The sequence below is a fragment of the Rhyacophila brunnea genome, unplaced genomic scaffold (genome assembly GCF_057557595.1).
Source record: "Rhyacophila brunnea isolate RB1 unplaced genomic scaffold, BYU_Rbru_1.0 scaffold_149, whole genome shotgun sequence".
Lineage (NCBI taxonomy): Eukaryota > Metazoa > Arthropoda > Insecta > Trichoptera > Rhyacophilidae > Rhyacophila > Rhyacophila brunnea.
Window position 1 is genome coordinate 401,990 of NW_028232805.1, and position 14,858 is coordinate 416,847.

General features: G+C 35.9%; 2 protein-coding genes and 1 pseudogene across 2 annotated transcripts; 2 read left to right on the top strand and 1 right to left on the bottom strand.

Moving 5' to 3' along the window:
* LOC147075349 (uncharacterized) overlaps nt 1-14,858 on the top strand; it is a 248,195-nt pseudogene that overhangs the window by 49,252 nt on the left and 184,085 nt on the right.
* On the top strand, nt 6,217-9,612 carry LOC147075354 (uncharacterized). Its single transcript, XM_085942524.1, has one exon. It carries the CDS (start codon nt 6,217-6,219, stop codon nt 9,610-9,612), a length of 3,396 nt encoding a protein of 1,131 aa, XP_085798650.1.
* LOC147075355 (fidgetin-like protein 1) lies at nt 10,766-12,097 on the bottom strand. The gene has a single exon (XM_085942509.1). The coding sequence runs from the start codon at nt 12,095-12,097 to the stop codon at nt 10,766-10,768; it is 1,332 nt and encodes a 443-aa protein (XP_085798635.1).

A 14,858-nucleotide genomic window follows, 5' to 3' on the forward strand; every position in this document is an offset into this window, starting at 1 on the left:
GCAGGAAGAAATTTTATTGAATTTTTTCTTAGCTTATAAAATTGACATGAAACACTCGGCTTCTGAAGATTTTTACGAAAAGCTTTACCAAAACTTATTCAATTTACTAAAAAGCGATGATGCACTTGTGATTTCAATCGGTGAATTCTTCTTTAGAAGAACTTGTGAAGACTCTTCAGCCATCCTCGAGAGGATTGTTGAGAAGATGGCTTCATTGTTTAAAGAATGCCCAATATTTGAATTGGGAGAATTTTTGGAAGAATATTCCAAATTACAATCTGCAAAAGGTTTGGAGGAGGCAGTTAATGAATTTATAGAAAGATGTGTTAATGAGGAAGAGACAATTGAAGAGTGTTGCCTGAATAAATGCCCCGGGGAATGTGACCAAGGTGATGAACAGGATTGCCAAGAACATTCATTGAGTGAAGAGCTGTCTGACAATACCTCCGCACCTCAACTCCAGACTTTGGATTGCCCCCCTTTGGATACTGATTTTGATTTGGTTTCCTTAAATGATTCCAATGAAATAAATAGATTGGATGAAGCTTTGGGGAAAATTGTCAACAATGGAGAAATTATGAGTGAAGAAGAAGGTCTTCTATTTAAGAATCTACTGAGGGCCATTGAGCTAATTTTTCTTAATAATCCATTAATCGACTGCAACAATCTGAAATACGTAATATTCTTAAGCCAATTTAACTACCAAGAGCAGATGATTAAAACATTGCTTCGAAAGTTCATTGCAACCCACAAGACACAGACTGTCGAGCTGTACAATACATATATTAGGTCGTGTGTTTTGGTTCCTACAGGCTACACTATGGCTATGCAGCTTATTATTAACTGTGGTGATGAATTCAAATCGGAACAATTTTATAGAGTTCTGTTAAATTCAGAAGACCAGGAGCATATCGAAAACAGAGTTCCATCTTCCCATTTTTATGGCTGTTATAATTCAGGAGCCAGTGAAATGTTCAACCAATATCTTATGCTACTAATTTCAAATGAGACAAATATCGACTCCTTAAGTAGTTTATTACCAAGAATAGCCAATGAGGACATCAAAGCCTTTGCTCAACAGAAACTAGACTATATTATAAAAAAGAAAAGCATTCATAATATCAAGCGAGAGAAGATCGAAGCCAAGAAGATACAAAAACTTTCCAGAGTGGATGAAAATGGCCAAAGCGTTTGTGAGGTGATGGGGACTGATGAAGTTAAAGATGACATTGCTGGAGCAGATGAAAAGAGTAATACTTCTAATTTGAAGGAAAAAATAAAAAAAGACGATAGATTGAAGAATAAAAGTAGTAGTTATAAGCATAAATCAAGTGTGGGCGGACATGAAAATAAAAAAAACATTAAGGGCTTAGAGAAGAAGAAAGGTGAGAATGCCAGTAAATCTAGAAATGGTGAAGACCACTCATATAAAAGAAGGAAGGTTACAAAGAAAAATTAAATTAATAATAGGAGTTTTCGACCTTATCATTTGACAAGCTGCTCAGTTCAGATTGATATTTGTTATAGATACAGTTTAATGCAATTTTTGTAGTTTAAGTAATAAAAACATTTATGATTGAATACTGGTTTCCATCTTAGTTTAGTATAATGGTCAATTCAAAAAAGCTCTATTAACTGCTTCGGAGAACCTAAGGCCAATTTATATGCCCTAAATGACTTCGTATGAAGGTATATTTGTTGTGAAGTTGATATTAGCATCATGGACAGAGTTTCTAATTAAATTGGAAGAAATCTAAGAAGGATTTGCTCAAAAACAATATCTTATCCAATGGTGTATTGTATATTCACACTTTTAACACATGTGATTTTTCTATGAAGCATTGGAATTATAATAGCCATATATACACGCCAATGATTCTAACCATCTTAATTCCAACTTACTATATTTTTGAATGCATCTCCCCTTAATGAACGGTTTGCAAAATAAAATTATTGATAGAGTTTTGCTAAAACATGATAAAGATTATTTAGAAACACTTTTTATAACGCAGAAGGTTCAGGTTTATGAATTAACTGGTAAAGAATGGAATAAGTTAAATGTTGAAGGAACAGTATATTTGTATAGAAAGAAATATATCCTGGATAATGGAAAATTGCAAAGTAGAGAGATGGAAGTAAAGGAATCTGATTCAAGCAGTGCTACAAAGGGTAATAGGCAAGATATTTTGCAAAGCAACGATGGTTTGGAATCGCTGATAATTTTCAACAGAAAAGAGCCAAATGTTTTTAAAATTAATATTTCCAAAATTAGATCTGTTGAATTTAAAGACACATTTCTGACGCTTGTTGGGGACAAAACTTTTGGATTACACTTTGTTAACAAAAATGGGGTAAGTGAGGTATTTGAACATCTGAAGAAATATATAAATGATGATGCATAGGGAAGTTGTCATGAGTGAATGAGCTTTGTATAGAGTGATGTCCCTTTAATGGTACTAACTCTGTGGTTATAACCATTGATTAAGTGTATAGTAACTGAAACTACATTCAAGAGATACAAGCTACAAGTATCATCACTAAGGCATACTGAGATTTGTATATATTAATAGCTTCATTAATCATATAGATGTTCAGCTAGTAAAAAATTAAATATCACAGACTTTTATTTATTTTCATTTCCAGTGATCAAAAGGCTTCTTCTATTCATACCTTCTATTGCTTTTTATAAATATGCAGCCATTTAATTCATATCTAAATCAGCATTTCTATAGTTCGAAATTTGTGTTTGGAAGATACTGTGTCTTTATGGCATCCACAAATGGCTTCTCCTGGCCTCTGTTTCCTCCATGTGTATAGAATAGTTTAGGTCTGTACTCTTTATTCTTCTCCAAAATAGAACTGTTCCTGAATCTCTTAATTAGGTTGTCCAAACCCTGAATACTGGCATATGTTAGCTGTGCTATTTTTTCACTCCCAAATGTACTCCACTTATGGCCGTGGATTCTAAAATAGAACGATTCCAGATCATCCAATTTGACAAAGCTAATGAATGCGTACCCTACATTACATTGATTTACAAAATCCATTCTGAGATATATAAATTCGTAAGTTCCATAATGTGTCCGGTTTATGAACTCTTGTAGCTTATTTGATGTATACTTATTTGGAATATTTTTGATCATGCATGTTTTACGTCTATCAATGTGAATATTTTTCGGAATAATTACAAATCTATCCGTTTCATCTTTCGGTTTTGAAGTTTTATCCTTTTTAAAACCAATGGGCCTATCGTCTGTTAATCTTCTCACTGGTGGTGAATAAAACTTTGATGTCCGGATTCTTTCTTCTCCTTGCTTTAAATGTTCTATCTCCTGTTCCTTTCTGTGATGGATTTGAATGGGCTTGAAACTTTCTTGTTTAATTAAAAAGTCATGAATTTCTGCTGAATTGGCTGATTTTTTGCACAGATTATCTGAGGCTTCATTGTCAAAATTATTGTTGCCTGCATTGGAAATATTTTCCAAATTTCTGGAAATGTTATTTAAATTTTGTGGCATTTGCAATTTCATATTATCAGGTAAATGGCAGGTTCTTCCTGAAGGGTTATTATCATAAAAGGCATACTCACTATTGTTGTTACCAGTCATCGTCATGCAATATTTGTGCATTTCCAACCGACCATCTTCTGTATCTCCCTTAAAATTAGCCACTTTGGGATTTCTCTGTTTTAGTAGCTTTACGTACTTTTTGGAATATTTAATAGGTTGTAGTAAAAGTGTATTAATGCTATCCTCTCCCTGAGAAAAGATATCCTTGCTGCCATTCTCTCCATTTCCCGTTGTAAGTTGCTTTTGGCTTACCACTTCAGGATCAAGCTTGAAGGAGCTTTTTGGTTTCTCGGGATATCCAAACTTCTCTGAATTTCTTAATGGTTTAGATACACTCACACTCGACTTTAGCAGTGCTTCTTTGGTATAGTTACTATCAAAATCAATATTTGTCGTATTCTCTTTAATATCATCTGTTTCATACCCTGCTTCCCCATTCATACCCCATATTATAAGAAAATTCATAAATTTGTATAAAAATAAACAGAGTGAGGAATGGCAGTAATGAAATAACCAGGAAATTTGCCCAGTCATATTGTATAATTATCATTAGTTTTTGAAAAAATCATAATATTTAAAACCTAGGTTATTTTAGAATAGCCTGGTTCATGAGAATACAGTTAGACCATATCTGAATGGTCAAAAAGGATTACAGAAAAACCCTGATTTTGCTGATGTATCTGATCATGTATGGATTACTGGAGAAGATGCTCCTGTAAACAATGGCTAGTTATACTCTGCCACTAGAATACCTTTGTTATTTACCCCTTCATGACCATTCTTTATACACAAATTATTAATGCAAATTCCAAGAGAATTCTTTCTGGAAGTTATTCTCGTGCCGGAATTTCTCTTTCTGAGGACAATGAAATCCTAAACGAATTGAAAAGGGCAATACTGTCAATTCCTTTGCAATCTAGCAGTCCTCATTCAAAAATTTATAATTTAAATTCTAAGACAAACAAGAGAGTGTTTTACTTTAGACAAGAAAAAAGCAATATTTATGCAACCATAGCCAGCAACCATTCCAACATTGAAGTAATTGGAAGATACTTGGAAGAAATTGCCAAAAGTTACAATTTTGAAGATGCCAATGCAACCCATTATGAGTTTGATGACACCCTCAAATCCATATCCAACGATTTTAATAGGAAGATGAGTCTCTCTACTGGGCAGCACGAATTGAATGAGGCCCATGGAGTACTTATAGAGAATTTAGACACATTAATTAATCGGGGAGAGAGTATAAATAATCTTAAAGAGCTGGCGGATAGTTTGAATATAGAAACCAAGGAAATGTCTAGAAAGGTGCATAAGATGAAAATGGATGCAAAGATGGAGCAATACAAGATCTATGCAGTAATTGGATTTGTAATCCTATTAATACTGTATTTCCTGTTAAGATAAATAAATTGTTACAAAGGATGTGTATTTATAATCTGCAAAACATCCCACATTATAGTTACATGGGAGGACAACGGCCAAATGATATCTATTATATAGTTTTAATTTTTTATTTACTTGCTGTTTTTATAATCTTAGTGAAGGATCTTAACAACAATAGAGTTGGGTCATGAAGCACTGATTAGTTAACCTATAGATCACTTCTACTTTCTTTGCCATATTCCACAAATCTCCTATAACTCTTTCTTGCATCAAGTATCAAGCGCCTCTCCTCATAACTCATTAAGCACACATCATCCTCTGAAAACTCGTCCTTTATTATCAATCTATGAAACACTCCAATTCTCTGAAAGAATATACTGGCAAGATATTCTTTATCTTCGAAATGCTGATTTATGGTGTAGAAGTGTCTAGAGTTCAGATTAACAAGCGATGCTTCTGCATCTAGATCATTCTGAATCCTTAGCAACGGTCTATCTGCAACTTTACAGTGCCCATTTTCCAATAAAAACTCAATTGCAAAAAAGGGCATTTCAAATTGGTTCCCGCCTCGCTTAACATAAAGATTCAAATCGCTGTTTCTTATTTTCACTTCAAATTCTACATTCAATGTTTCTTCATTTGCCAGTATCAGATCAGGATTGTAGTAATCCATTTAGAGGGGTGGAGTTTTGAGAAATAGAATTAATATTTTCATTGTATAAATTGATATAGTAATACCTATGTGGCATAATACTGTTATATACTGTTGGCGATAGATAGTAAACAATTAATTCTGAAAGCATATTTGACCGTAAATGTACATTTATTTCTATTATCCATCATGAACTTCAGCATATTTCAATCTCTTGCAACATACATCTTGATTTTAAGAGGCTGACCTGACACCGTCGCTATATCTACCGTTTCCTTTCTAAACCGGCGAATTGGGATTTTAGAATACTTCATGGCCACTTCATACTGGTCTGAAATCATAGACTTAGGGTCGGCTTGTCTTCTTCTATCGACTGGGTTCTGATTTGCATCTCTGGCAAGGGAATTATCTGTCATGGGCTAGACAGATTAAACAAACACGAATATATACATAAACATATCGAAGTAATTTGTATTTACGACACAAGATCTCTCTTGAAGAAATCACTCAATCCCTACGCTCCAACCACTACTATAGGTTTCCCTCTTTTAAAATCCCATCTCTTATTTCCACAAATTTTTATTCCCCATGCTTGATACTAAGAATTCTATGGATGTAAATTTGAGCAAAGACGATAAATGGTCAATAATCACCTCGTTCTTCGAGCAGAATGGTCTAGTTAAACAACAGCTGGATTCCTTCGATCAATTCGTTAAAAGCAAGATGCAGGAAGTCATAGATGAAAATTCCCAGATCATCGTTCAGAGCACCCCAACAGCTGGTGTGACGTCTCTCAGAAAAATGACCCTCAGTTTTGGGCAGATATATGTCTCCAAACCACCAATCTACAAGGAGAGTGATGGTAGGGTTCTATCCATCTTCCCCAATGAAGCTAGAATTCGTGATCTCACATATGCTTGTGAGCTGAAGATTGATTTGACCAAAACCCTCGAAAACGAATTTGGTGATATTGAGGAGCAGAGATTTTCGAAAATAGAGTTTGGATATCTTCCAATCATGGTGAAATCATCCTGTTGCGTCCTCAACGGATTGAATGAAAAGGACATTATCAGGGTAGGGGAATGTCCATATGATCAAGGGGGGTATTTTATAGTTTCTGGAGGCGAAAAGGTAATTGTTGCCCAAGAGAGGATGGCATGTAATACAGTTCACGTCTTTAAGAAATCCCAGCCTGCTCCATATACACACTTCTCTGAAATCAGAAGTGTGCCAGAAAAGGGTTCGAGTACACCATCTCCCTTTTCAATGAAAATTCTCAAGTCTCCAAAGGTTATCCGTGCCAGTTTACCACTTTGTAAGCAGGACATTCCAGTTATGGTAGTGTATAGGGCACTGGGTTTTTTGTCGGACAAGGAAATCATCAACCATATAAATTTCACCAATGATGAGGGGATCAATAGTTTCTTGATAGCATCTTTGGAAGAGGCCTCTGCAATTCAAGACCAGCAGTCAGCCCTGGATTTTGTTGGAAAAAGAAGTGCCCCTGTTGGTTCTTCACAGGAAAAAAGAATTCAATTTGCCAAAACCATTCTGGCAAGGGAGTTTTTACCGCATATTGGGTCTCATGAGTTTTGTGAAACCAAGAAGGCATACTTTTTAGGATATATGATCAATAAAACCCTGAGTGTAGTGTTGAAGAAAAGAGAGGTTGATGACAGGGATCACTATGGAAAGAAGAGAATGGACCTGTCTGGAGCACTACTATCTGGGCTGTTTAAGTCTCTATTTAAGAAGATGGTTTCAGAGACTGCAAAGCATATGCAGAAGTGCATAGAAAATGGTAGAGAATTCAATATTGCAATTGGACTTAAGAGCAGTATTATTACATCAGGATTTAGATATGCACTTGCAACAGGAAATTGGGGGGATCAGTCTCGTGCCATGAAGTCAAGAGCGGGTGTGGCACAAGTGTTAAATAGATACAATTTTGTCTCTACACTAAGCCATCTAAGACGTGTAAACACACCTATTGAAAAGGATGGAAAACTAGCAACCCCTAGACAGTTGCACAATACACACTGGGGAATGATATGTCCAGCAGAAACTCCGGAAGGACATGCTTGTGGTTTGGTGAAGAATCTCTCCCTAATGGCTTATATCTCTGTGGGTACTGCCTCTCAGCCAATTGTTGAAATCCTGGAGGAGTGTGGTGTGGAGAGGTTGGAAGAAATCAATCGAGTAGAAGGGACAAAAGTTATTGTGAATGGAGTCTGGATGGGTATTCACCATCAGCCTACCGAACTTGTGAATGTATTGAGGAGATTAAGAAGGTCAGAAGAAATTGAGTTTGAAGTGAGCATAGTCCATGATATTAAGGAGGATGAAATCAAAATCAATTCCGATTCTGGTAGACCATGTCGTCCTCTTTTTATTGTAGAAAACAACAAACTCCTTGTTACAAGCGGGGATGTTTTGAAATTGGTAGATATCAAAATGAAATGGGATGATTTGATCAAGCAAGGGAAGATAGAGTTTTTGGATGTGGAAGAGGAGCAGGTCAGTTTGATTGCAATGGAGTTGGGTGATTTGGAGAACACATCAAATAGATATACGCACTGTGAAATCCATCCAGCAGTAATATTAGGAATTACAGCATCTACTATTCCATTCCCCACTCACAATCCATCACCCAGAAACACCTACCAAAGCGCCATGGGTAAGCAAGCGATGGGGATCTATGCGACGAACTTTCCGAATCGAATGGACACACTCTCCAATATTTTGTTCTATCCACAGAAGCCACTATGCACTACCCGTTCCATGGATTATTTGAAATTCAAGGAGCTGCCTGCAGGGCAAAACTGTATTGTGGCTATTGCATGCTATTCGGGCTATAATCAGGAGGATTCTATAATTATGAACCAGAGCTCCATCGACCGTGGACTTTTTAGATCGTTTCTCTATAGAACATATTCTGATCAGGAGAAGATGACCAGGCCAGGAATTACCGAGGTGTTTGCAAAAATAGACAGAACCAATGTTTTTAGACCAAAAAATTGTAATTATGAAAAGTTGGGGGATGATGGGCTAATATATCCTGGAATACCAGTGACTGGAGATGATGTTCTTTTGGGAAAGATATCACCAATCTTGGATGGAGAAAAGTCGACCAAGGACAATCCATTCTACATCAATAGGGATGCCTCAACAGTGATGAAGAGGACGGAGGTGGGCGTTGTTGACAATGTGGTCTTAACTACGAAGGATGGGTATAAATTTGTTAAGGTTAAAATACGATCAACTCGAACTCCACAGATGGGAGATAAGTTTGCGAGTAGACATGCCCAGAAGGGTACGGTTGGAATAACATTGCGTCAGGAAGACATGCCGTTTACGGCAGACGGACTTATTCCAGACATTATCATCAATCCACATGCTATCCCGTCCAGAATGACCATTGGCCATCTTATAGAATGCCTTCTGGGGAAAGTATCAGCCCTTTCAGGAGAGGAAGGAGATGCAACTCCCTTTAATAATGTAACAGTTGATGAAATCACAGAGAGGTTGAAGAAATTCAATTATCACTCGAAAGGCTTTGAGGTGATGCACAATGGGATGACAGGGTATAAGCTGAGGGCACAGATATTTATTGGCCCGACCTATTACCAGAGATTGAAGCATATGGTTGATGACAAGATTCATGCAAGAGCCAGAGGAGCCCTACAAGTATTAACACGACAACCAGTAGAGGGTAGATCAAGAGATGGAGGACTCAGGTTTGGAGAGATGGAAAGGGATTGTATAATTTCCCATGGAGCATCCGCATTTCTAAAGGAAAGACTTATGGATGTATCGGATGCATATACATCATATATCTGTGATAGATGTGGGCTGTTTGCTATTGCAGGAGCAGAGATTATGGAGTGTAGGGGCTGTTCCAACCAAAATGAGATTTCCAAGATTCAGATTCCATACGCCTTCAAGCTGTTGATTCAAGAGTTGATGGCTATGAATATCGCCCCAAGATTGAGATTAGAGGAATAAAGAGTATTTAGTATGGTTGTGCTTGTTTAGAATGTTGTTAAGGGAAGCAATCATGTTTTGAAAATTAAAATGCGAGTTATTTCTTTCAGCCTTCACATTCTCCCCACAAATGAAGTATTTTGAAAAACAATATCCCTCTTGTCTGAAAGCAGCACTGACAAGTGTTATGGTTGAAGACACTGACGATTTAACATCTTCAAGCTTTGAATTGATGGAATATCCTGATTTTAATTGTATAAAGTGTGTGGAATCTTACGACTCGAGCTCAGATTCCATCAATGAAATTATAGAAAACTACTCATCAGAATCCTTTGTCTTTGATGAATTTGTAGAGATTAAAGAATTTAAAAGTGAAGATGAGGAAAAAGTAGAAATATCTGATCCCATGTGCAATCAAAGCAACTCAACCAATATTTTAGATACCAACTCTTTCACCATTCCCCATAAGAAACTTAAACTCTCTTTTATATATGAAGAAGATCAATCAGAATTTCCAGACAGCAGCCAAGATGAATCAATAATTTTAATAGATCACAATAGGGGAAATTCGTTAAACAACAGAATGGCCATTCAGGCCGGTGAAAATCAATGTGCGGTAGATAATAATTCTATATTTGCTGTTGATAGTTCTATTCACTCGCATATAAATGAACCAACTATGCATACGATAACTAACCAAACCAGCGTAGCCGAACACAAATGTAGTCTATGTATATCTTGTACAAATCAGAATACCTTGCTTGATTCATATATTGTATCGGACAGGTCGTCACTATCTATGACAGAAGATGATATTATACTATGTGAAACATCGATTATCGAAGCCAAAACCCAATATTGTTTTAACTTTCTCGTCTCGACGAAATTGGATATAATATTGCCCTTTTTCATAAATATACTGTATAAAAGATCACATGGCTTATACTATGGATATGATTCCACCGCATTCTGTCTTGTAAAGTATGATGGAATATTGGCAGAACATCAATATTTAATCTATGGGAGGTTGTCAAAAAGGAAGTTTTACTTTTTAAATGTAGTCTCTGCTGAGAACATCTGCTACAAGGATGTATTGTACGGGGTTATTTGAATCTATACAAAACATTCCTGTCTGCTGAAATGTACAATTTATTAAATCAATACATCGGAAATGCTAGTTTATTTCTGTTTGCATGGATCCATAATCCTTGTTCCATATATCGTATAGGCGGAGATCATCCTTGGAAACACTCTTTCGAATTTGTTGTGCAGCACTTTGGAAATCTTCGAATGTAATACTCCTCACATCATCAGGATTAAACAAGCTGATATCATCAATCTCTCTGAGTGGTTCTAAGGTGGCTTCTCGGCATAAATTAAATATATCTGATCCAGAATATCCATTTGTCAGTTCTGAAATGCATTCTAACTCTGAGTTCCCTATAGAATTCTTGTACGACTTCAATAAATGTGAAATCATTGCTTTTCTTGCATTACTTTCAGGTAATGGAACATATATTCTCTTCACCAATCTTCTTCTGGCTGCTTCATCAATTTCATGGGGTCTGTTGGTGGCCCCTATAATCAATATATTGTCCTTGTCGTCCACCTTTGCTCCATCAAACTGGACTAAAAACTCTGTCTTAATTCTGCGACTCCCCTCGTTTTCGTTGTCTGATCTCTGTGATAGTAGGGAGTCTATTTCATCAATAAATATTACTGATGGACTATTCTCCCTGGCTACATGAAACAATCCCCTGACCATCTTCTCTCCTTCACCAACATACTTACTAGTCAGCGAACTAGCACTGATTGAGAAGAATGTAGCATTGCATTGGCTCGCAATACACTTGCCTATCATTGTTTTTCCAGTACCAGGTGGCCCAAAGAGTAATAATCCTTTAGGTGGTCCTCTAAGTCCAGTAAAAATATCCGGTCTCATCATAGGCCACAGTACTATTTCGTTTATAGTCTTCTTCACTAACTCCAAGCCGACTATATCGTCCCAGGAAAGTTTACAATCTCGCTCCACAATTTCATTCCTGATCTTTTCCAGGATGTCTTCTGGCACATTGTTTGATTTACCATCATGAGATGTCTTGCCTTGGCTTTTACTGGCTTTATTCTGAATTGGCTTGGATCCATCATCAGGTTGTAGCTTTATACATTTACCAGAAGCCGTTTTGAAATCATTAAATTGGCTTTCATATGGTTCCTTGTTGCTATCCTTTGCTTCATCAGAAAAGAATTCCCCTTCTACTGACTTGTAGCCCTTTAACAACAGCTCTATTTTCTTTAAATCTACTTTCTTTCCAAATCCAAAGTTATCTGTAAGAAATGGAAGAAGATCATTATTTTTAACAATCTCTGCAATGGTGATTTCAATGACTTCATTTAATTCTTCTAAGATATTCGTGTCCATGGCCTCGACAGGAATTCTGGAGATATACTCTGGAAAGTCCTTTCTAATCAGCTTTTCTTGTAACGAATTAAACACATTAGTCATAGAGGGCTTTAAAATTGATGGTATCTCGATATTTGGTATATATCTCACCATCAGTGACGAGTATGCTGCAGAGGCTTGTGAATTAGCTACACATAATAAAGAGATATTCTATAGTATTTATGGTAGATGCTAGAATAGATCTATTTCGAGCTATTGCTATCATCGGATGTAAAAACCTAATAAGTATTTAAGACACCACAAATATCCTATATATCTGGTTACAAACCTTAAGAGGGTTATTAAGCCATAGATGCACAAGAGATTATGGACAAACACCCTTGTTTACCGCCATATCATTAAGTTTTTGACCAAGCAAGTCATCTTCAAAGTCTTGCAGCTAGCTTTTTTTCAAAACATACATTTTATAACTAATTTTATACAAAGTGATAAAATGGACTAGCTTTCCCTCCAAACATAAATATTTTTGGTTTTATGGATTATCCCTGTGAATTTGTATAATCCATAATGATTCTTGAAATATAATATCTATGGATCACGAATATATTGTAGTTAAATTCTATGGCCATCCATGAGATATCCATCCAAGCATACTCAGAAAACTGCACATACTTTCGACATTTACACTCTCCACTCATGTCGATGAGTTTGTTTGTCTCAGCTTTGGTTAATTATTTTTCCAATAAAAAGTTTTTAAGGTTTCATAGAGGGCTACGTCATGGAATACTGATGATTCTAAGGATTCTCTTGTTTTCATTTGATCTGGGATTACGTGCTTAATGATTCACTTATTTTTTAATTTATCATGGATATGCTTGATGAATGCTATTTTTCACACAACTTGATATAAATCCATACTACAACTCCTATGACTGCAACTTATATCACGATGTTGGAGTAAATCGTCTGAAACTTTATAATAAATATTTTTATAATATTTTATTCCATGAAATCTCCAGCTAATATGAAAAGACATCTCGAAAGCCCCACTCGCAGAAGCAGATCATCCGAGGTTAGAAAGACATATCTCAGGAGTACTTTTACAGATGTCGATTACCAGCTTCAGTTATTACGGGAAAGACAGATTCTAATTAAATTGATTAAACGAGATGTAGAAGTAATAAGGAATCCGGGTGAGTATATGAAGAGAATTACAGAAATACGAAATGAACTGAATAAATAAGTTATTATTATACATCAACACTTAAAATCGAGCTTTTTATTGTACATTCGCAACTTTACAGAATGATATGAAAAAATAGATATTGTTGAAGCAATAAGAAAAGATTGAATTTATTTAAATTTCTATAATTATCTGCTTCCCCAATCTGACAAGTCTCTTGAGTCGCCTATGGCGGAGACCTAAAATATCAGGGTGTATCAAATTACAGCTGAATATGGTAAAAAGCTGAACTAAAAAAACAACTACATTCCTAGCGATTACCCCCTTGGTAAAGGAGTCTTGTAAAAATGGGCAGTTTACAAATGTAATAAAATTTGTGGTTGACATGGCAACTGTATTAATGACCAGTAAGATGGCTAACTTAAATTAATAATCATCCACCTACAATTTGTACTCGTTGATGGCATCCAATCAGATTGATAATTCGGGTCTGGATGTAATCATTCAGATTCATTAGTATGAACAGCCCTAGGATTCCCAGAGAAAAATTTACAAATTCACACGTGACAATCAGTGTCAATGAGCTATCGGTATAGATATCCAATATTTTGCTCAAATTTTCTGTCATGTAGAAACTACTGTTCATACTGCTTATGAGAAGAAGTACTATTGATGTAGCAAATATAGAATTCATGTATTGTTCCTTTAAGTACATTCCAGGGCTAAAAAACAGAGTCTAACACTGTAAGAAGCATTACAAATCTCAGCCTACAACATAGATTGGACAAGTACTACTGTAGCTAATGGATTCTACCTGGAAAATATCCTTTCTTGGTAGTTGGAGCCAAAAGATTGCAGACTTTGTATCAATCTCACATAGCTATGTATAATTTTGTTTGTTGATTATGTATTTACAATCTTGAAAGTTTGTCCCCCACAAATGACAGAAGCCATAGATCCATACGAATTTATTAATAAAACCTACGCAGAAAGTTCTATCTATGAACTAAATGATGCATTGGGAATGCTGTCAGCCTCGATAGACAAAACAGAAGATGAAAATAGGCAACTAATCTCTTCACATTTTTCCAAGTTCGTGGAGTGCCGTTCCACCTTAGAAAGTATTTTTGAAGATATCTTAAAGAAGAATTTGGATAAAGAACTTACAGATGGCATTAATCGCAAGATCAGCCTGTTAACTGAAAAGTACAGACGAATCAGTAGTGAGATCAACGCAGATATTCAAGTGGAAGTGTTTAACAATCGAAAGGTCTATTTGCAGAACGAATATTCTCCGGTAATCAACTTATACAATGATTTGTTGAGGTGTACTAATGTCACGAGTACAGTGTTGGATAACAAGGATATAGAAATGTCTAATGGGCAAGAGGGTGATGCAGTAATATCTATAACTTCAGACAACATCTTTCATTTTAATGGCTGTTTTGAAAAGTTTGTAGACATTTACAGACGAGCCTTAAAAGTGTACTTTCCTGTAAAGAATAGTGTGTTTTTAACGAGGAAAGTTGATGAGTGTAGACAGCTTATAAGCATGTTTCTGGAAAACATCTATGAATTTATCTGCAACGAAAAACTGACATTCACCGACACCCTATATTATTTCGATTTATATTTCGAGGTTAATGGGAATAAGACCGACAGAAGGATAATGAACACACT

Bases quoted from the DNA above. Each gene is read 5' to 3' on its own strand.
- LOC147075354 (XM_085942524.1), top strand. From the start codon at position 6,217: ATGGATGTAAATTTGAGCAAAGACGATAAATGGTCAATAATCACCTCG.
- LOC147075355 (XM_085942509.1), bottom strand. From the start codon at position 12,097: ATGACTAATGTGTTTAATTCGTTACAAGAAAAGCTGATTAGAAAGGAC.